Genomic DNA, 23,357 nt, shown 5'->3' on the forward strand with positions numbered 1-23,357 from the left:
CAAGCATCCATGTAATCCAATCCTCTCTTTTGACACATTCTGGCTATTATATATTCATTACTGATGCTCTTCTCCACAGCTCTGCATTATCATACCTGGACAACACACTCACTATATTCCCTCTCTTTTCTTCCATACAACCTCAAGCATGAACCTCAGATCTCTTGCTACCCAATTCACACTGCCTCTGAAGTCATTCATGCCCTCCATCACAATCATCTCATCCACCCTTTCAACTAGCTTAATTGCATAGTCACATTATCTCTCATTCCTCCAGGCAAACACTTGTCTGATATTCTATCTTGTACCATGAATCATCAAGTCTCCATAGATCACCTCTTACTACTGTTTCTTCCTTGCTCACCTGCATTCCTCCCTCTCTCTCTCTCTCTCTCTCTCCTCTAACACTTTCTTTCTTTGTTCCCCCACTTAACTGCTATACTGTCATCTCTCCATCCCTGGTTCCAGCAGTGTCTCACCTTTCTCTGATTTCCTCTCTTTTACAGGTTCTCCTATTCTTTACCCTTCTATCATTCTCATAACTCTCCCCTCACTCCTACTCCGATTCACTTTGCATTTGTTGTTTAGTACAAACATTAATGATATGAGAAAAAGGCAGAGAATTCGAGTTGGATGGCTAATAATGGAATAAGTAGAGATAAAATAGCTGTTTAGCATATACGTCTTGAGGTAGAAGGCTGTTATGTTAATTTAAAAATGCCAAAAAAAATAAGTATGGAAGAAAATTTTGCAATATTGATCAAGTTAGCAGAATCCAAGATTTTAGCTTCAACGTGCTACAGTGAGTAATGACTGCATGGAAGACTTTAAATAATAAAAATTTCAGACACAAAAAACGTTTTATGGAAAACAAGTGGTAAAAACAGTTTTATTTAGAACTATAATGATTTTGAATAAAATTTTACTTATTTTAAATTGAATACATATTTCTGATAACTAGCTATTTTAGACTATAAACTGACATATTTACACCAATCAAAATTCTATTGCAGAATGTTCAAGTATCATGAAATTTTACTAGCATGGTGCTCCCACCCCTTAAATAACTTTCAACTGTTATGTGCAAAATGTTTCCACAAGTCTCTCCAAAGTGATTTATGGACTGAAATTTTGCCTTTATTAATCTTCTTTTAACTCCATTACATATGGTCTTTTCAAGGTAGTGCAAAATATCACAGTAAATCCTCCAATTATAACAACAATGGTAACCATTATCACAAGAAAGAGATGTTCGACACATCCCACAGGAACTATAAGAGTTATATGCTGATATTCCTATAAAAAATAATAAAATAAACTTTTAAAAATACATCATATATTCTATTACTGTATTTATTCTACAATGTCATATCTACACCTTTCTGCTATATGCTTGCAAAAATAACCACACATTCATAAGATAACAAGAATGCTTATATTTTGAAAAAATTATTGGGTAATGTAATTTAATTATTTTCAGAAACAGTCTGCTCCTGATATCATTAATGAGGAATTTCAAAATATAAGAAAGAAATGTGGTTTTGTCTTATTGGTTAAGACATGAAAAAAAAATAAGTTCAAATAATTTTTTTAATCTTTATGTTTGGTAACTGGGTTTCACACAAAACAAGAACCCAAGACCATCAAATTGATTTCTTAATGTAGCTTTACCCACATTATTAAAATGTGACTTGAGATAAGAATTAATTCAATTAACAACTGAATAAGTTAATAAAATTATCTTATTTATTCACTTAGCTTGAATAAACCTTACATATAAACTATTACATGCAATGGAATCTCATTAATACAAAGTTCAAGAGAACTAAATTTTCAGGTTTTGTCATACGGTTTGTCGAAGCTTGCCCAATTTCTTTGATACATGTACAAATCAACTTTGACACACATAACTTGAACTTAAGCTTTGGCTAATGCTAATAATATGTTGTCTACATTTGATTTAGTTTATAAAAAAAAACAGTGAATAAAGAAAAAGATAATTGAAACTGAAACACTATCTCTGAAATAAAAATATATATACATACAATAGCAAATAAATGAATCCAAACAAACCAAATTTTCATCACGTTTTTGGTGTTTGCTTCAGTTCAAAATAATTTTGGTTTTAGTTCACTGTTCTGGTTGAGTGTCTACAATGTTTACATCATAGACACTCAACGTGTGATTTGTGATTTTAATAGTGTAAACAAGTTGACATTCGTAGGGTTTTATTCATTGTGTGTAGCTATAAAATGGATACATCTCCAAGAAAGTGTTCAAAGATATGTACTCTTTCTCAGCACACATCAATGACTCAAGCACAAATTGGCAATGAGTGTGGTGTTGGTTTGGGTACTGTTAATGTGATTTTAAAGAGATTTAGGGAGACAGATGCCTTTTCTTCTGACAGAAAAGAAAAATGGGGGCAAAAAAGGAAAACTACACTTTATTCAAGATAATTTTCTAGTTAGGAAAAGCAAAACGAATTCAAGATTGCCTGCTGTAGACTTAAATAGAAACTTAGCAACTAGTGGAATTAATGTTTCTGACATGACAGTCTGTCTAAGATTGTTGGAAGTAGGGAGGACTGCCCACAGACCAAAAAAAAAACTGTTGAAGAAAGCTATGCAGAAAAAGAAGTTCCAGTGTACACTTCTGGATAAGTGTACACTTTGTACACTTATCCAGAAGTGTACAAAGATTGGACTGTTGAAAAGTTGAAAATCATATTCCTGATGAGAGCCATTTCTTTGTCCAAAGAGAACGAGTACCCTATGTTCAGAAATCAGTGGCTGAGAAGACTTCTCCTGCCCACTGTCAACAAGCTCTGTAACACCCAGCTAAAAGGATACTCTAGAGGTTGTTTTACACATGACCATCCAGGATCACTTGTGCTTGTTGACGATATGATGAAAAGCGATCAATATATAAAAATACTTGAGAAAAGAGTGGTTCCACAGATCCAGAAAGACAAAGAACTCATCTTCCAACAGGATCTCACTCCATGCCACACTTCAAAAGAAGCGAAAGAGTTCCTCAAAAATCACAGCATCCAATTGCTTCAGTGGCCAGGTAGAAAATTTGTGAACCATATTGAAAAAGACTTGGAAAATTAAATTATGATACAAAGGATAACTTAATACAATCCATTATAAAAGTATGACTTTCCCATTATTTTTGAAAATATTGATGATTGACTTTTATCTTTCTTTTTTTTGGAACAGGCTGGATAAAAGCTTGCTTCCAAGATGGCTAGATGTCAGAGAACGAGTACTCAAGCTTTTAGTACAACTGGAAGGATATCATCAGGGACAGGAGACATTGTTATCAAGGCTACTGAGAATTTTTCTGATTTCCCTCTGGAAAAATGTCAGAAGTATACTGTGCAGTGGCGGCACATACATGAGCACTGCGACACTGCAGCATCCCCAAGGAAAAAATGAAAAAATTAAAATTTGTTTGTGTTTATAAATAATAACAATGCTTACAACATTATATAAATGCAATACAACATGTTAAAGTCTACAGCTTATGTTTTGACAATGATTGAATAGTTAATAATTGGAATTGTTCGATTAACGCTTTAGATTACGAAACAGATACACTGCGATCTAACGCAGTGTCAGAATTATCACGTTCGACCAATCGAAGCCAGACGCGCCGATATTCGTTTGCGCTTCTCATTGCACGTAACTAGTGAATCTGTTAAGTCTATGCTTGTGTGCGTTATTCTTTATTGGTGCGTGTTCGTGATGAGGGAGAACTATTTTTTGCAAATCTCATTTTATTCAGTTAAAATAACATATTATTTATTTATTATAGATACAGGGCTGAATTATGACGAGTGTCACTGTTGAAAATATGAAAAGAATTATATTTTTTCAATTATCATTACATGAAACAAATGTTAGTGTGAGAATTATCGTGCCAATTGCAGCTAGACTAGCCGATATTCGTTTATGCTTGACACTGCTCGTTTGGGCAGTGTATCGATGCACGTTATTTCTGTGAGATATGAAACTTTTATTATTGGTGTTTGTAAGTGGTAAGGGTGAAATATTTTTAATAAAGCAATTTTTTAACATGTAATGTGATGAGGGATTTATTAATAAATTGGTTACTGATTAGGAAAAAAATAATTTTTTTTAAATTTTATATTGTATATGCAGCACCCCCACTTAAAATTTTCACCGGCTGCCACTGATACTGTGGAAGATAAGGAGCGAAGATTTTGAATGAAATAGGAAAATTAAAAGCAATCATCCAAGCAAGAATAATTTCTTGGTGGAATGTAGTGCTCAGATCAGAGGCATGAAAGCAATAATCAGAGACTGGAAGTGAAACATAGAAGTCTCAAGGGTCATTCCAATTGGCATGTAGTGCCACAGGATATAAGACCAAAAATGACTGAGAGAAAGATGATTTGTAGAAAAGGAGACATATAGACTTGCCAAGAAAATAGCTAACATTAGTGGTATATTTGGAGGGAGAGCTGGTTAAGAAAAGGTCCAAGGTGTTGGGAAAATGATGAGAATAACCTGGAATGCTGATGGATTACTGAACAATTTGTGTTAAATAATTACTGAGAGTAACAGTTCAGCTTGTTGGAATGATTCTGGATACTGAAATTGCCAAGGACTAAAGTCTCTCTCTCTCTCTCATATATATATATATATATATATATATATATATATATTTCAGAGGTGACCTGTAGATTAAAATATACAAATATTATTTAAAAAAAAGGAAAGAGTTTGAAAACAAGAACCAAATCTTGGAGATTCAGTTGCAGACCCTGAAGAAAGCACTGATTGATTCAGACAGAGAGGCATGTAGCGAAATTGTCTGCAAAGATAGAAAAATCAGAACTCCATGAAGGACTCAGGAAGTTAAATAGGCAGTTGAGGAAAAGAAGAAAGTGTATCAAAAGTTCTTCACAAATAAGTCAACTTATTTGTGAAGAACTGTTGAAAGAATTCAGAACAAAATGTCATAAAGCAAAGCAATGTGTAAAATTAGCTAAACAAAAGTCATAGAAAGACTTTGGTAAGAACATAAAAATAACTATCAGAAAGGTGGCAAAATCTTCTTGAGGCTATTGAAAAAAACTTAGAAATGAAGGAAACAGAACTGTAAAAGTGACATGATAACTGATGATAAAGATATTTCAGATGTCTGGAGTAATTACTTTAATTTTATTTAATTTAATTTAGTAGTAATTACTGCTAAATGAAACAAGCAGTGTCAGCATAGTGGTAGAAAACACTCAAGAGGAATGCAATCAGGAACACATATCCATACTTGAAGCAGAAAAAAGCCATCAAAAACCTGAATTGTGGAAAGGCAGCTCGAGTATATGATATTCAACCAGAAACTGAAATATGGAAGTATAAACATTTTAAAGGGGCTATGCTGCATAAATTCACTGGTCAGAGTTTCAGGAGGGAGAGCTGGTTAAGAAAAGGTCCAAGGTATTGGGAAAATGATGAGGATAATCTGGAATGATGATGGATTACTGAACAATTTGTGTTAAATTGTTCAAATTCCAATTAGAGTAGAGTCGAGCTCTCATAGCACCAACTATAAACATATAAATAAATCTGAATGCAAGAATTACAGAGGAATTTCTCTACTGAAGTGTAAGATTTATATACTTCAAATATATAAATAATTTTCACTTTAAGACAAATAATTGAGAAATCATGGGAATATAGCGAGGATCTGTATTTGTTTTGTAGATCTGGAAAAGGCCTATGATAAAATGCAAAGAGAAAAACTGCTGAAAACACTTCAGTTAGTAAGCATAAATGGGACATTATATTGAGCAATACTTAGTCTATATTTAAATTGTAATTCAGTAGACAGAATTGAAGGAAGTACAGAAGATGGTTTGATGTGAAATCAGGTGTGAGCCAAGGGTAAATATTATCTCCACTGTTATTCAGTACCTATGCAGGTAAGTGGCATTAAACCTGATATCAAAATTGAAGATGTTAAACTGAATCATTACTTTATGCAGATGGTGTCATACTGTCAGAATTCCCCAACTAAATTGAATTAACTACTGTCATAAATTCAGTATTCAGTCAGCTATAAAAATACAAAGAATGAAAATAATCAGAAACATTAAAAACATCAACTACAAGGGTGGTCTGAAAAGTTCTCAGCCTAACAATGAAAAAACAAATTTATAATTTCAAAATTATTTTTATTTTTCAACATAATCTCCTTTAAGACTAATACATTTATTCCAGTCCCTGTAGTGGTTCTCAGTAAGATCTGCAAAATATCCCTCTACAGCTGCAATCATTTCTTGATTGAAAGAAAAACGCTGAGCAGTGATGAAGAGTTTTAGTTTTGGGAAGAAAGCGAAGTCAGAGGGAGCCAAATCTGGGAAATAGGGTGGATGTTCCAACAATTCAATAATTTTCCCATTGCCAAAACCACTGCCAAGGCAGGTGCATTGTCCTGATGAAAGATGATTTTTTTCTTCTGCAAACCGGTTTTTTCTCATGAATTTTTTCGTCTAGTCTGGTTAAAAGATTGGAATAATATTTCCGAGTTATTGTTTTACCCTTTTCAAGATAATTAATAAACAAAATGCCTTTAGCATCCCAAAACACTGATGCCATAACTTTTCCTGCTGATGAAACCATCTTTGTCTTCTTTGGCACTGAACAATCAGCTTCTGTCTGCTGTTTGGATTCTGGTGTGTAATGGTGAATCCAAATCTCGTCCATAGTAATAAATCAATGCACAAAATCAGTTTTATTCTTGTTAAAACACTCCAAGCACTGTTCAGAGAGTTTCATGCGAGTGCGTTTTTAATCTGCAGTGAGCAAGCGCAGCACCCATCTTGCGCAAAGCTTTTTCATTTGCAATTCTTCATGCAAAACATATCCTACACATTCTTTTGAAATGCCTATAGTCTCAGCAATTTCATGCACTTTGACTCGCTGGTCATCCAATACCATATCGTGCATTTGATCAATGATTTCTGGTATTGTTACACTTTTTTGGACATCCTTCACATGGATCATCTTCAAGGCTGTAACAGCCAGGTTTAAACTTGGCAGCCCATTTCTTAGTTGTCAAAAACAAAGGAGAAGAGTGCCCATAAACTTTTATGAACTTCGAATGAATTAAACCTTCTTTTACAAAGAATTTTATAACTGCACAATACTCAATTTTATCCATTTCATGGGATACAGACAACACTTTTGCTTCAGGTAGCTGTATAAAACAAACTACTTGACAGAATGACTTGGAATTTCACATGGATGCTGATGACAGCTGTACCAACTTAGAAAAAAAAATCGTGTTGAAAGTGTTGCCATTTATGGTCAAGGCCAAGAACTTTTCAGACCACCCTCGTATATCACGAGCCTGTGTAGCTTAGTGGAAGTGGTGTGTGCCATTCATGACACTAGACCACCCGAAGAAATTACATCGTAAGTTCTATTCTAGTTGCAGACTAGAGGAATTTTATTTTGCCGGCCTGGTTGGCTGAGTGATTATGTATCCACTCTCCAGCCAAAAGGCTGCAGGTTCAAATCCTGCTGTGGGCATGGATGTTTGTGATGGTCTGTGAAAATACTAGTAGTGGTGGTGGGCAGTAAATGGCGTTGATGTAGCTGCCGTTTGTTGTGGGTGGTGGATTTAGTGCTGAAGACAGAGCTGTAGAGTAGGTGCCCTCCCTCAATGAGTTGTTGGACTCCCCAGAGGTGTCAAGTAATAATAATAATAATATCCTCAATGGAGATCCTACTGAGGATACTACCTTCACCAAAAATTGTGCTATTAAGCACAATTTTTGGTGAAGCTGGCAAACTAAATAGAGAAAAGAATTAGCAAAGATGGTATGCTAGGAAGTCAACTGAAAAAATTTATATGGAATAAGAGAGAAATCAGTCAAATGCCAGTAAACAAGATGTACATGTCAAACCAATTTTAATTTATGGATCTGAGAGCTGGGTTAGAAATAAAACACTTGATCACAGATAGTTCTAAGAAAGAGTACAGGAGTGAACAGATGGCATCTATGACCATATCATATTAAAACCAAGGATGTTAAGGAAGTGTTTGATATTGTACTTAAGAAGTTCCTTAGGAGATGGAAATATAAGATCTGATAACATTGGAGTTTTGAGATAACAGATTACTTCAGAGGAAAATTGTTGATAATGAGTTAAGAATGATGCAACTTTTTCATGTAAAAGTATATCATCACTAACAGATACTGGGACATAACTATATAAAATTCTTATATGACCTGATTACTTTGTTCTTGACCGCAGTCCACACATGGTAGTTATTGGCTATGGGTCTAGCAGTCTGCCATGTGCGGGAGTGATATAAAAAGAAAAAGCTAATTCCTTAAACTGGAAAAAAAAAAAAAAAAAAAAAAAAAAAAAAAAAAAAAAAAAAAAAAACCAGAGACAAATGTAAGAAAGCTGAACACTGTGTAAAACTAGCTAAACAAAAGTCAAAGTCATGGGAGGACTTTGGCAAGAACATAGAAAATAAATATCAAGAAGGTGGTAAGATATGCTGGAGGTTGTTGAAGAAGCTTAGAAATGGAGGAAAGAGTGCTGTAAAAGGAGTTAGAGATGATAAAGGTGACACGAAAACAGGAGAAATAGATATCCTTGAAGTAGAGAGTAATTACTTTGAAAAACTGCTAAATGAAACAAGCAGTGATAGCACAGTAGTAAAAAACACTCAACAGGCATACAGTCAGGAATACATATCCATACTTGAAGTAGAAAAAGCCATCAAAGCCTTGAAATGTGGAAAGGCAGCAGGAGTAGATGATATTCGACCAGAAATGCTGAAGTATGGTGGTAAAAAAGTCTTACAGTGGCTGCACTGCATAGTTCAGAGAGTTTGGACAGAGGGACAGATTCCTGACGATTGGAGTAGAGCTCTAATATAATAAATTTAATTTAATCCATTATCCAAGTGTGTGCAAACAAAGTTTGGACCTGAAAGTATCTTCAAGACTGGGGTAAGGTGGTACAACACCAGGTGACTCCTTGCAAAGGTGGAGCATGCTACCAACACTCCTATCTCAGTATCTCCCATAATACAAAACACATCTCCTTGTGGATATGTATAATGTTATGCATTAAGGGAAAGGCCACTACCCAGACTAGTTTCGACCTTTATTGAGGTCTCTTCAAGTGGGAGCCAGGCCCAAGTGGAGATACCAAGACAGAAGCATTTAGCAAGGTCATCTCCTCCTATAGGAGCTGTCAAACGGTGTGCCACTTTTTTTTAAATTACTCTGGATTTAGAGAAAGATGTTGAAAGTTTATTTTTCACTCAATCGGACTATAATAAATTTAGTTCAATCCTTTATCCAAATGTGTGCAAACAAAGTTTGAGCCTGAAAGTATCTTCCGGACTGGGGTAAGGTGGTTCAACACCGGGCAACTCCTTGCAGATAGTACCCACATATAAAAAGGGAAATAAAACTGAATTCGAGAATTAAAGAGGTATTTCCCTACTGAGTGTTCCTGGCAAGACCTATGCAAGTATACTTGAAAAATGGATGAGAAGAATTGTGGAAGAAAAGCTTGGTGAAGAACAAGCTGGATTCAGGCCAAATAGAGGCTGTCAGGGTCAGATCTTCACTTTACAAATAGTTGAGAAAGCATGGGAATATAACAAAGATCTGTATTTAAGTTTTGTCGATCTGGAACAGGCATATGACAAAGTGCCAAGAGAGAAGCTATTCAATACCCTACAATTATATGGTGTCAATGGGGCATTATATCAAGCAATACTTAGTCTTTATTTGAGTTGTAAGTCGGCAGTTAGAATTGAAGGAAGTACATTATCCCTGCTGTTATTCATTATCTATATGGATCACATTATGAAGGAAAGTGGTATTAAACATGATATCAGAATTGAAGATGTTAATGTCAAGTCTTTGCTTTATGCGGACGATGCTATACTTCTAAATAAATCCACTACAAGTTTGCAGGATTCCCTGACTAAATTGAATAACTGTTATAATAGATATGGTATGAAGGTCAGCATTAAAAAGACAAAGACAATGAAAATAGGTAGAAATGTTGATAATGTCAATTGTGTTGTGAACGGGGAACCTGTGGAAAACAAGTAAAACATTTCAGCTACTTAGGCACGATTTTTACTTAAGATAGTAAATTAAATATAGAAATAGACAACAGAATCAGCAAAGCTGGTATGGTAGGAAGTCAATTGAATAAATTCATATGGAATAAGAGAGAAATTAGTCAGAACACTAAATTAGCTGTATACAAGACAGTGTTCAAATCAGTTTTAACCTATGGATCTGAGAGCTGGGTCAGAAGTAAAACACTTGACCAAAGACTAGAGACTACAGATATGAGAGTACTGAGAAAGATTAGAGGCATGAACAGATGGCATCAATGGCAATATCATATTAAAAACGAGGATATTAGGAGAGAACTTGACATTGTCACCATCCAGAAATGTATTAGCAGAGCTAATCTCAGGTAGTATGGTCACTTAAACAGAATCGGCGAGGAAAGATTAGCAAAACAAGTGCTCTCTGCCAAGTTGGCAGGAAAACAACCCAGAGGAAGACCAAGATATAGGTGTATTGATACGGTACAAAGTTCCTTAGACGATAGAAATATAAGATCTGGTAATGTTGGATTCTTGACAAGTAACAGACTGATTTGGAGGAAAATTGTAGATAGGAAGTTAGTAATGATGTAAATTTTTCATATAATACTATCATATCCTGTACACCCCTTGAGGGTACATGTCAGGAAATTGATAATGATGATGATGACAATAATATCTTCATGCTGGTTGGAACACAATAATATACAGAATATATGATACAGAAAGTGACCAACATTTAGTTTCAAACAGGATAGGATAAAAATGAATTTCATATTAAAAAGAAAAATGTGTACAAAGGTTTCAAAAAGAAGCTTTCCTGAGATAAATTGTAGATTCATATATACAAACATTATTCAATAAAAAAAAATTAAAGTTTGAAAATCAGAATCAAGCTTTAGAAACTCAGTGGCAGACAAAAACATGATTGGTTCAGTCAGAAAGACATATGGTAAAGCTGTCTGCAAGGAAAAATCAGAACTTCATGGTGGATTTAGGAAGTTAAAGAGGCAGTCAGGCATGGATATACTTTAGATGTACCTTTTTAAAGTATATTATTATTATTACGGGCAACTCCAGGGAGTCCTTAGACTCAACGAGGGAGGCCTCAAATCATGTTCGACATTCACACAGTATCTATCATACTTGCCTTAAACTCATTCACTGTCACAGCACCCACTACAGACTCTGGCAGCTTATTCCACTCATTCAGCACTCTAAAAGTAAAGAACCCAGCTCTAACACCCTTACTAACCACACTCTTGCCCAGCTTCCATGGATGTCCCCTAGTCCTCCCACCGCCAGCCTTGTTCTCAAAAATATCTTCTGAATTAATCTTATAGAAACCCTTCAGTAATTTGAATGTCTCAATCATTTCTCCCCTCCTCCACCTATCAACCAATTTCTGCAACCCAAAATCCCCAACCTGTTCTCATAAGGTTCATTCCACAGACCTGCTATCATCTTGGTCACTTGCCTCTGGATCCTCTCAACCTCCTCCCCATCAAGAAGAAACCTAGGTTACCAAATCTGGGCACAGTAGTCGAGATGGGGTCATATCAAGGCTCGATACAGAGGAACAATAACATGCTTGTCTCTGCTCGTCAAAGTATTCTTCAGCAACCAAGTGATTTGATGAGCTGATTTGGCCACTTCTGCAATGTGCCCCCTAAATTTCAACTCCTTATCCACCAACACTCCTAAATCTCTCGCTTCATCAATTTCCTGGAGTACAGTTCCACCAATGTAGTAAACTGCTGCTAATCTTTTCACCCCAAAATGTATAACCTTACATTTTGCCACATTAAATTGACATCCATTCTCCTTAGCCCAGACCGCCAATCTATCCAAATCATCCTGCAAAATTTTGACATCCTGTGCACTCACTATTGCTCTACCCAACTTTGCATCATCAGCAAACAAATGAACAGTTCCTCTCAGATCCTTTCCCATATCATTAATAAACAAATTAAACAGCAGTGGACCAAGAACAGATCCTTGTGACACACCACTAGTCATAGGCCATCTTTTGGACTCTACTCCTGAATAAACCACTCTCTGATATCCCTCAGTCAACCACTCTCCTATCCATCTCACCAATCCTATATCCATCCCCATATGCTGCATTTTACTGATTAGAATTCCATGTGGTATCCTGTCAAAGGCCTTAGCAAGGTCCAGTAGAATCACTGTAAGCCCATTACCCTTATCCAGTTCAGCCGTCACTGTGTTATAATACATGAGCAAGTTACTGAGGCATGACCTACCCTTCACAAAACCATGCTGTCCCCAATACAGTATCCCATTTTCATCTATCCAATCTTGTATTTTCCTCTTGAATATTTTTTCTAAGACCTCGATAACAATTTCTGTTATGCTGATTGGCCGGTAATTTTCAACAGCAGCCTTGGAACCACCTTTATGCAGCGGAACTATTTTCCCCTTTTTCCACCCCATCGGGACTGACCCAGACCCGAGACTCAAATTAAACAAAATGGTGAAGGATACTGATTCTTTAGCCACTTCACGTACGACACGAGCTGGTATACCATCCAATCCCACAGATGTATTGACATTGAGGTTCTGTGATAGAGTATTTACCTCTACTTCATTCATTACAATTCCAGTATAAGCTGTTGGTTCTTCCATTCCTGCAATGTCACCACCTGGATGATATACTCTTGCAAAGTGCTCGCTCAGTAATTCCACTATATCAACTGATTCGGTTACCTCCCTACCCTCAGCATTTTTTAAAATCATTCTGCCATGAACATTTTTCCTTTTACTTGCAACATACTGAAAAAACTGTTTGGGATTCTCTTTAGCCTGTATGGCCAATATTCTTTCATAATCCACTTTTGCTTTTCTTACCACCTTTGTTACCTTTCTGGCCTGAGCTTTATACTGTTCCTGCACCTGCAGGTCACCTTTCTCCTTAAGTTCCCTCCACAATTGTTTCTTTTTTTGCAGCTCACGCTTAATGGTGTTATTCATCCATTTAACCCCTACTTGATTTATTATTCGGACTGTTGGTATACAGTCAACCATTGCCTCCTGCAAACCCTTCTTAACCACCTCCCATGCACTATCAACATCCAGCCCTTGCAGTTTTACATGCCATGGCACTGAGCCAAGCACACTCCTAAGCTTGTCATACTTACCAGCCCGGTAATTCCACATGTACCGTCTTAATTGTAAATTCCACTCCTTTAGTCACCTCCCAAGTCATGACCTTATGATCACTCTCACCAATTGGTGGCAACATGGTCATGTTCGTTACAGCCACATTCTCAGATGCGATTACTAGGTCAAGCACTCTTTAGCCCCTAGTATTTTCCCTTACATGCTGTCGCAGATAGTTGTCCCTTAATAACCGCATAAAATCCAATTCCTTCCTCCCATGTGCTTTCTCCTCCTTCCAGTCAATATTACCATAATTGAAATCCCCCATAATAATTACCCTCCTTCCACTCATTTCTTCTATTTGCCTATGCATACTATCCCCACCAGCTATTCCATCACCTAGTCTATAGCAGCACCCAAATGTATATTTTGTTCTGCTAGCCTCTATCTCACACCAAATAGCCTCAAATGTGCTCTTTTCTCTATCCTGCAGTTCATCTTCTATACTCCTTGGCTGCAACTCATCGGCTATCATCAATAACACTCCTCCCCCCTTTTTATTCTCCCTGTCACTCCTGAACACGCTATATCTGTCACATTCAATCCCACTAGCTTTATCATCTTCTGTCAGCCATGTTTCACTAATACCAACAACCTGTGGCCTGGAAGTGCCAACCAAGGCCAAAAACTCCTCCTTCTTGTTCCTAATACTCCTGGCATTAGTGTACATGAATTGTAGAAGCCCGTTAGTCCCATCCCTACTTTGATGCCTTATACTAACTATCCCATTCTGATTTGTTGTCCTTCATACTCATCAATAACATGCTCGGGTATATTATACTCATTCATACACTCAACTGCCTCCCTGAAGTCTGCATATCTACCCCCCCTTAGTAAATCTAATTTCCTATATATATCTATCTAAAGTTTCTAGCAAGTCAGCATGTTCTGATGGAGTACAGAGAAAAACATAGAAAACAAAGCAAGATGTAAAAGTAAGCCGAACAAAAGTCATGAAAACACTTGGGAAGGAATGTGCAAGATGAATACCAATGATGGTGACTAAAATCCTTCTGGGGCCAGTGAAAAAGCATAAAAATGGAAGAATAAGTCATGGAAAAGGAATCAGAGATGAGACAACAATAGCAAGCAGAGATAAAGATATTCTGGATGCCTGCTGAAGTAATTACTTGAAAAAACAGTTAAATAAGATAGACAGAAAATAGTCATAGAAAATATGAGAGAAATACAATCAGGAGTACAAAGCAAAACAACAAGTAGAAAGACGTCCAAAAATCTGAAATGTGGCAAGGCAGCAGGAGTAGATGATATCGGAAATTTTATAGTGACTAAATGCACAATTCAGAAGTACTGGTAAGAAAGCCAAATTCTAGATGATTGGAGTCAAGAGTTCTCAGTCCCCATTTATAGCCTAACTAGCTATATAAGGACAGTTTTCAAATCAATGTTAACTTATGGATCTGAAAATGAGTTAGAAATAAAACACCTAATCAAAGATGACAACAGATACAAAACTTCTAAGAAAAATAGGCGAGTATATAGTTGACACCAATGAGAGAATCATATTAAAAATGTATCAATTAGAAAAGAACTTGACACCATTAGCATTTAAGAATGTGTGAGCAGACTAATCTACGGTAGTAGGATCACTTTAACAGAATGGAAGAAGAAAGATTAGTAAATTAGCTGTTAGATGCCAGCATGGATAGGAAAAATCCATGCAAATCCAGATAAAGAGCAAGATTCATGTAGAGTGATGAAGATAGAAGTATCTTAGAAGACTGAAGTATAAATCTGACAATGTTAGAAATATATTAATGTAAATAGATGTAATAGTAATAGAAATAGTAATGTCAACTTTTCATGTAATACTACCTAGTATCCTGTACACTACCACTACTACCCAGAGGAATTTGATGAGGGACATGTTTCTGCAGTCTGCTGACCTTGAACAGACATACCATATAATTTTTCCATATGATGAATGTTAGCATTTGGACAAAAGCTCTGTCAGAATATAATTATATGTGGTGATAATTTTCAGGTTATGAGTTTTATTATACAGTGGCCAGTTATTTACTTCGAAGCTAATGAAATTAGTTGGTCAATAACTTTTCAGAACTTGAAAATATAAGCATGCTCTTTCCTGTTGTGTAGTAACAATTTCTTTCATTTGTTATCAAATACTATTTGTATATTTAGGTTTATAATTCATATCTGAAAGCTGTTGATTCTTAATTTCTTTTTAGCAGTTTTAAACAATGTTTTTCTTGTTCATATTTCTTCAAGTCCATATCTACTCTATTTTTATATATACATCATGAATTTTTCAAGTAAAAAATGCATTTTAAGGATATTAATTTTCCTATATTTAAAAATAAAAATTAGCACAATATCAGGACAAACCATAATCCATACATAACAATGAAAGTTCTTATTAATACACACATCAATACAACTAATATCCTATCTCTTCATGATGTCGTACCAATAAAATACAACTATTGCTTCAAACCTATTCCACTCATTTACCACATTCTCCAAGAAAAAAAAAATTAGTACTTTTTCTTTTGGCAATCATAATCTTATACAACTTATTATTATTACCCTAAGATCCCTTGGAGTCAGACTCATCTAGGCGGTCCCATTGTCATATACACACAGCTCATCATACCATCAAATTCTCTCACAACTCTGCATGCAAAGAAACCTACTTCTTACTCCCTTTTCACCCCCCCCCCCCTTATGCAGCTTTCAGGGATGATCTCTTGTTCTCCCCCTGATCTCCCACCATTTTATGAAAAATCTCTTCAACAATGATCCTATAACAACCCATTACCAAATTGTACATTTCTATCATATCACCCCTCTTTCTCCTATCCACTAGACTATAAATTGCATCTTCTCAACCTTTCCTTATATTCAACATTCCAGAGATAAGAAATTACCTTAGTCAGCCACCTCTGGACTTCCAACTTCTCTTCTTCCTTGTAAAAAACCAGGTGACCAAATCTGTTCACAGTAGTCCATGTGTGACCTAATCAGAGCCTTATACAATGGAACAAGAATCTCCTTACTTCCACAAGTCAGTGTCCTCTGCATCATTCTCAGAATTCGTTGTGTTGTCCTCACAATTTTGGCAATCTGTCCTCTAAATTTTAGATCCTTATCAACCATCACCCCAAGATATCTTATTTCCTCCACCTGCAACAGTATATCCCCAAGCATAAATTCTACTTCTCATCTTTGTTTCCCAAATTTTAAAACCTTACATTTTGCAACACTAAACTGGCATCTCCACTCCCATGCCCATACACTCAATCTATTCAAGTCTTCTTGTAAGGCTACAACATCTACTCTACTCCTCATAGTTTGTCCCAACTTTGCATCATCTGCAAACAACTGAATATCCCCATCCAAATCTTTCCCAATATCTTACAAGGGCCATTGCTGTTTAATATAGAAGTTAAACAGCAATGGCCCTAAAACAGATCCCTGAAGCATACTACTAGGTGACTTTCCTCTTTCGAGATATTGCTGCCCCATAACTTGCTGATATTTATCAGATAGCCAATCTCTGATCCAATGCACTAGTCTAATATCCAACCAAATACAACAATGCCAAATACTAATCTTTATTCTTCATAATTCTGGTAAATACATAAATTACAATATCCCATAAAGTCCAAAGGAGTCTTTGAATCTTTTACTGAACATTTCATTCAGATTTGAGACCCGAGAAACTGCATTCAACATTCCATGATCTTTCTCAATTTACACTCTCACTCACCTCAAGGGAGTCACAGCACACATACTTCACATTCTCCTTTAGTTTTCCTGATTTTGTACATCCATCCTCTCAATGAACAAAATTTTCTCCAGACACCTAACTCCAAATACATTCAAATGCAGTCCATCATGCATATGCATATCCTTTTGTCCTTCGAAAAACTTGAAAAACTTTACACCATTCTTTCAACACAACCTATGCACTGATTCATATGTACAAAAACAAAATTAAATAACATAATGACACTTACAGTGCGAAGATGTACAGGGAACCAACTGCAATTAGAAAATGTGCTACTATTACAAGGTGCTCGAAATACTTGATGACATTCCTCTGCAATTTAATATGAATTAGTTTTAAATTAGCAAATCATAGACAGCTCTTTTAAACAGAATTAAAAAGTAAACAATGAAAGCAGTAGAGAAGTTCATTAATATTAATTAAAATCTTTAATATACAATATTGTTTTTTGGTGAACATAACTGATGACAATTACTAAAAATATTTAAAAAGTTCAATAATCAGTATCATGAAAACCAGACATGTTGGAGCAGTTCCATGAGAGCTTGGACTCTAGTATTAAGGTGAGTGATTGAGTTATAGAAAGCACCATGAACAGTAGGACTAGTTTTTTTTTTTTTTTTCCAAGAGATGTGGTGACTACAGCAGTGGGAGGAAAATTTGGTTGAGGAATAAACTTGAGCTACTTATTTAGCTCAAATACTTCTAATAGAAGACAATTTATTAAACTATTTTTTTCAGGTGTCACAAATGGAGACTGGAGAGGTTTTCCTTCCTGAAAACAGGCCAATGAACGCAAACACATTTGCACGCACACACATACAAAATGATCGCCATATATTTTAAAGGAGGTAAAATATCAAATGCCTTAACATTAGATAGGTATTAAAAAGTACCTGAGTAAAAAGAACATAACGAAGAAACAGATTACATCCCACTCACACAAGAGAAAAAATAACTTAATAAAGATGACATAATAACAGCTGATATGCAGAGCAAATTACAAAATATATGGGCTCCTCTTGGGATTGGGACACCCCTTCTGGCTTAAGGAAATGGTGATATGCACTTTTCTACAATTCAGGAGGTGGCAATCTCAATGTAATTAAGAAATGTTACAACTCCATTAATTTTATATTACCAGCAAAAATGGTCACACAACTTTCAGTGATGGTTTAAATAAAAAACATGTTGGAAATATGTTTTTCAGAAAAGCAACTAAGCAAACATGTAATATTATCTGATCTGGTTATTTAAATGTATCAATTCCACATTTTCAACAGATATCTCAAGGATCCAAAAGATGATAATGATCCAAATATGATGGCAACTTCATAGCACAGATAAATGAATAACGAAATATGTGCCCTTCAACTGGAAAAGAGTTCAATTCTCATCATGACATATTTGGTTTTTAATTCTTTTTAAAAATATTTTAATTTATATATTATTTACTGTTTTGTAGGATCACAGTGTCTACATAGTATTGAGCATTATTTATTATACATGACACCACTATAATACCGCAACTCATCACAGGAGTCCATTCTAACCTATACAATACTATCTAGCCTGCTATCATTTGCTACAAAACTAAGCAATCTGCACCGCATCATCTGCTACCAGCTATCCCAGTATTCTTTGTTCGTAACTGCATGTATTTTTCTCTGGCCACTTTGCCTGTTTCAGGAAAAAAAAAAAAAAAAAAACTTGAGATGCTCACCTTACACAGGTAATTAATTCACCTTAGCTTTTTCAAATTTAAATGTGGAAAAACAGCTAAAAATGATATTTGACTAGAAATGCTGAAATATTATTATTATTATTATTATTAAACAAGACCTCATGGAGTCAAAGACTCATCTAGGAGGTCCTTTTATCTTACACACACATCTCATCATACCGTGTCTTAAACACATTCAAACTACTTGCAGACACCACGCTCTCAGGCAAGGCATTCCAATCACTCACAACTCTGCACAAAAAAAACCTGCCTCTCACTCCCTTACTCACACCCTCCTTATACAGTTTCCAGGGATGACCTCTGGTTCTCCCCTGATCTCCCACTATTCTCTGTAGAACTTCTCCACCATTGATCCTATAACAACCCCTTACCAACTTGTAGGTCTCTATCATATCTCCCCTCTTCCTTCTCTCCACGAGACTCTGCAAATTACATCTTTTCAATCTTTCCTCATACTCAACATTCCAGAGGTCAGAAACTACCTTAGTCAGTCGCCTTTGAACCCTTTCCAACATCTCTTCATCCTTCTGAAAACCCGGTAACCAAATCTGGGCACAATAGTCCAAGTGTGGCCTAATCAAAGCCTTATACATTGGAACAAGTATCTCCCTACTTCTACATGTCAGTGTCCTCCGCATCATTCCCAGAAGTCTTTGTGTTGTCTTCACAATTTTGGCGATGTGTCCCCTAAATTTTAGATCCTTATCCACTATCACCCCCAGATCTCTTATTTCCTCTACTTCCAACAATATATTCTCACCAAGCATAAATTCTGCATCCCATCTTTGTTTTCCAAATTTTAAAACTTTACATTTTGCAACATTGAACTCACATCCCCATTTGCTTGCCCAATCACTCAATTTATTCAAGTCTTCTTGCAAGGTCACAACATCTTCACTACTCTTTATGGTTCGTCCCAACTTTGCATCATCTGCAAACAACTGAATATCTCCATCCAAATCTTCACCAATATCATTAATATATAAGTTAAATAGTAATGGCCCTAAAACAGACCCCTGAGGCACTCCACTAGTGACTTTCCTTTTCCTGGATATTGCACCCCCATACACAACTTGTTGATACCTATCAGATAGCCAGTCTCCAATCCAATGCACTAATCTAATATCCAACCCCATCTGCTCTAGTTTGACTGTCAACTTATCATGAGGTACTCTATCAAAAGCCTTTGCGAAATCCAAGTATATTACTGTGTATCCTTCTCCTCTGTCCAAGGAAGCAGTCACTTTATTGTAATAAGTAAGTAGATTACTAAAACATGACCTCCCTTTAGCAAATCCATGCTGTCCATCAAAGATTATACCATTGTTGTCAACCCAACTCTGGATCCTAGTTCTCACAAGCTTCTCCAACAACTTAACCACAACACCTGACACACAGATAGGCCTATAGTTTGATGCTTGAGTTCGATCACCTCCTTTATGAAGTGGCACAATCTTGCCCTCCTTCCGCTCCTTAGGAACTTGACCAAGTGCAAGACTCGTATTAAAAAAATATGTCAAGGCAGGTGTCAACTCTCTGGCACACTCCTTCAGAATACGTGGTGATATATTATCAAGTCCCACAGCCTTATTTACATCTAGTTTACTCAACTCCCCAAACACCTCTTGCTCACTTACAGTCAGTCTCTCCTCCCCATCATCAACTGCTCTTAATCTCTCCATGAAGTCACATTCACAAGATTGAAAGATCTTTATGAATTGCTCATTAAGTATCTCCACAACACATTCTGCAACAGCTGTCTTTATACCATTTCCTCCAATCAATGTCATCCTTCCATAATCATTCTTTCTTTTGCTGGCTACATATCGAAAGAACTCCCTAGGATTCTTTTTGGCTTCATTAGCTAACTGCTGTTCATACCTCTCTTTAGCTACTCTCACCAACCAAGTCACCCTCCTTGTCTGGTCTTTGTAGACCTCATGAAATTGGTTACTTCTACTTCTCTTATGCTGTCTCCACAATGCCTTTTTTTTCTGTATTGCATGCTTAATCTCTTTATTCATCCATCTCACACCTACCTTATTTAACCTTCTCACCCGTGGTATACATTTAGACATTGCATCTACTAAATAGTTTTTGAAAATCCCCCAAGCTGCATTGATCTCTTTTCCAGCTAACTCCTCATTCCATGCTACATCTGCAAGCTGTCTCCTGAGCTCTTCATAATCACCCCCCTTGTAGTTCCACATATACCCTTTTTTCACAGGGGTCCTTGCACTGCTGGCAACCACCCAGGTAATCACCTCATGGTCACTTTCACTAATTGGTGGATGATTTGACACCTCATTTATAATTACATCCTCCGATGAGATGACCAAATCCAAGACCCTTAATCCTCGTGTGCCCTCTGTTACATACTGTCTGAGGTAGTTATCCCTCAAAAACTCAAGAAACTCATTTTCTTTACTTCCAGTCGCTATCTCTTCAATCCAGTCTATATTGCCATAATTAAAATCACCCATAATGATCACCCTTTTCTTATTTGCTTGGCTTATTTGACTATACATTTCACTATCACCACCATCCACATTACCAGGTCTATAACAACATCCCACCAAGTATTTGATTCTATTCACCTCTATCTCACACCATACTGCCTCAAAACCACTGGCTCTATTTCCCTCTTGCATCTCTACCTTGTATGGACATAACTCTTTCTCTATCATCAATAGCACTCCCCCTCCCTTTTTATCCCTTCTATCCTCACGAAACACATCATACCTTTCCATCTCTATTCCTGTCAGGATGTCGTCCTCATCTAACCATGTCTCACTTATTCCAACAATCTCTGGGTACACAGACACAATTAGTGCAACCATTTCATCCGCCTTGTTTCTTATGCTTCTAGCATTGGTATACAAACACAACAACTCATTTCTGGATCTACAGCTAGTTCCACTGATACCATTCACTCGATGTGCTCTCTCCATGCTGGACTGGGGCCATTTCTCTTTCTGCTTCTTCATTTTAGAACCCTTTGCAACAACATCTCTTTCCTCTTGATCCCTGGTCATCCCATTACTTTCCTGCCTACACATGCTCTCACCTCCTCTTGGAGCATCCACCTTTCTCACGCTGTGTATCCCTGTCCACCCTGGGCCTCCCCGTTTCCCTGCTCCTCTTGCACACCCATTCTCTCATTTTCTATACTCATACCACTCACCTCTCCATTCATTTCCACTTCTTCAATCTCTCCTGCTCTTCCACATCACTCCCCTCTCGATCTGATTCATTTTCTCTATTCACTTCTCTACCTTCCAGCAGCAGTTTCTCCAAGCGACTCACACCATAACCACTCAAATGCAGTCCATCGCTCCCATACAGCTCACTTCGTCCCTCAAACTCATTCCACACATTAACAAACTGTACACCCATCTCCTCACACATTTCAGCCAGAATACCATTCATAATCCTTGCTCTCCGCCTCATTTCACCACAATCATACCTAGGCAACACACTGACCACCCTTCCTGTCACACTATTCTCTTTTATCTTTCCAAGCAGTCTCTTGACATTCATTTTGACATGCTCTTTGTTCTCTCTCAAATCATTTGTACCAATTAATACAATTAACTCTTTTGCTCGCTCCCGCCTCATATCCAATGCCTCAATCACTCTACTTATTTTACCGCCTGGAAAACATACCTTGTGCATTTTATCCTCATTTTATCCACTCGCTCATCTTTCGTTAACTCTTTCATGCCATCATGATTTATTTTAATAGTTTTGACCTGAATTCTCTTAATTTCATTCCGCATCCATTTCATTTCTTGCCTCATCCAATCTAATTCACTTTCCGAACCTCGCGACACATTCTCTCTATCATTAAATCTTTCTAACTTTCTAACCCTCGACCCCCTCTTCTCACATTCCCTCTCATTCATCCTTCTTTGTTTCCATACTTTCGGTCCAACATACGTCCAACTTTCACTATCATTCTTCTCACTTTCACTCTCATTTATCTTTCTTTGTTTCCGTACTTTCGGACTAACATGCGTCCAACTTTCGCTATCATTCTTCTCACTTTTACTGTCATTCATCTTTCTTTGTTTCAGTACTTTCGGTCCAACATGCGTCGAACTTTCGCCATCATTTATTCTTTCGATTTTTTTTACTTGCGATTTCTGCATTACGCAAGTTCTACTTTCATTCGTTCTCTCAATTTCGTTTCTTTCCACCTCACTTTCGTCCCTTTTAACATCCGTTACGGTTGTCAAATCGCTCTTTTTCTTTTTTCCTGATTTTTTAACATTTTTTCGCTTCTCTTGCTCACCATCCATTTCTTTCAAACGTGCAATCGCGACACAATCAGTACTAGCACTTTCTGTCATCAATTTCATATTCGCATTCATTAGTTCTTCGTTCAGGTCACACTTCGCACACACCCTTCTTCCATCCGCACTAAACATCCACAAATCATTTATGTAATCGAAGGAATACATATAACAGACCTCACACTTAACGAAACGACTGAAATCTACATTCAAATCATGGAATGAC

The 23,357-nt window shown here is 36.5% G+C and overlaps 1 protein-coding gene across 1 annotated transcript in view; it reads right to left on the bottom strand.

Moving 5' to 3' along the window:
• Positions 1 to 870: 870 nt before the first annotated feature.
• The window catches only part of LOC150097203 (GPI alpha-1,4-mannosyltransferase I, stabilizing subunit-like), a 47,589-nt gene continuing 25,102 nt past the window's right edge, over positions 871 to 23,357 (bottom strand). The window contains exons 4-5 of the mRNA XM_090407482.1: positions 17,322 to 17,404; positions 871 to 1,296 (exon numbers count right to left, since the gene is read on the bottom strand). Of these exons, the coding sequence (XP_090263608.1) occupies positions 1,141 to 1,296; positions 17,322 to 17,404 (239 nt within the window). The 3' untranslated portion in view covers positions 871 to 1,140. The remainder of the gene's footprint in view (positions 1,297 to 17,321; positions 17,405 to 23,357) is intronic.

This window comes from Typopeltis vanoorti, chromosome 17 (genome assembly GCF_054136105.1).
Source record: "Typopeltis vanoorti isolate ZY-2024b chromosome 17, IOZ_Tvanoo_1.0, whole genome shotgun sequence".
In the NCBI taxonomy this organism is placed as follows: Eukaryota; Metazoa; Arthropoda; class Arachnida; order Uropygi; family Thelyphonidae; genus Typopeltis; species Typopeltis vanoorti.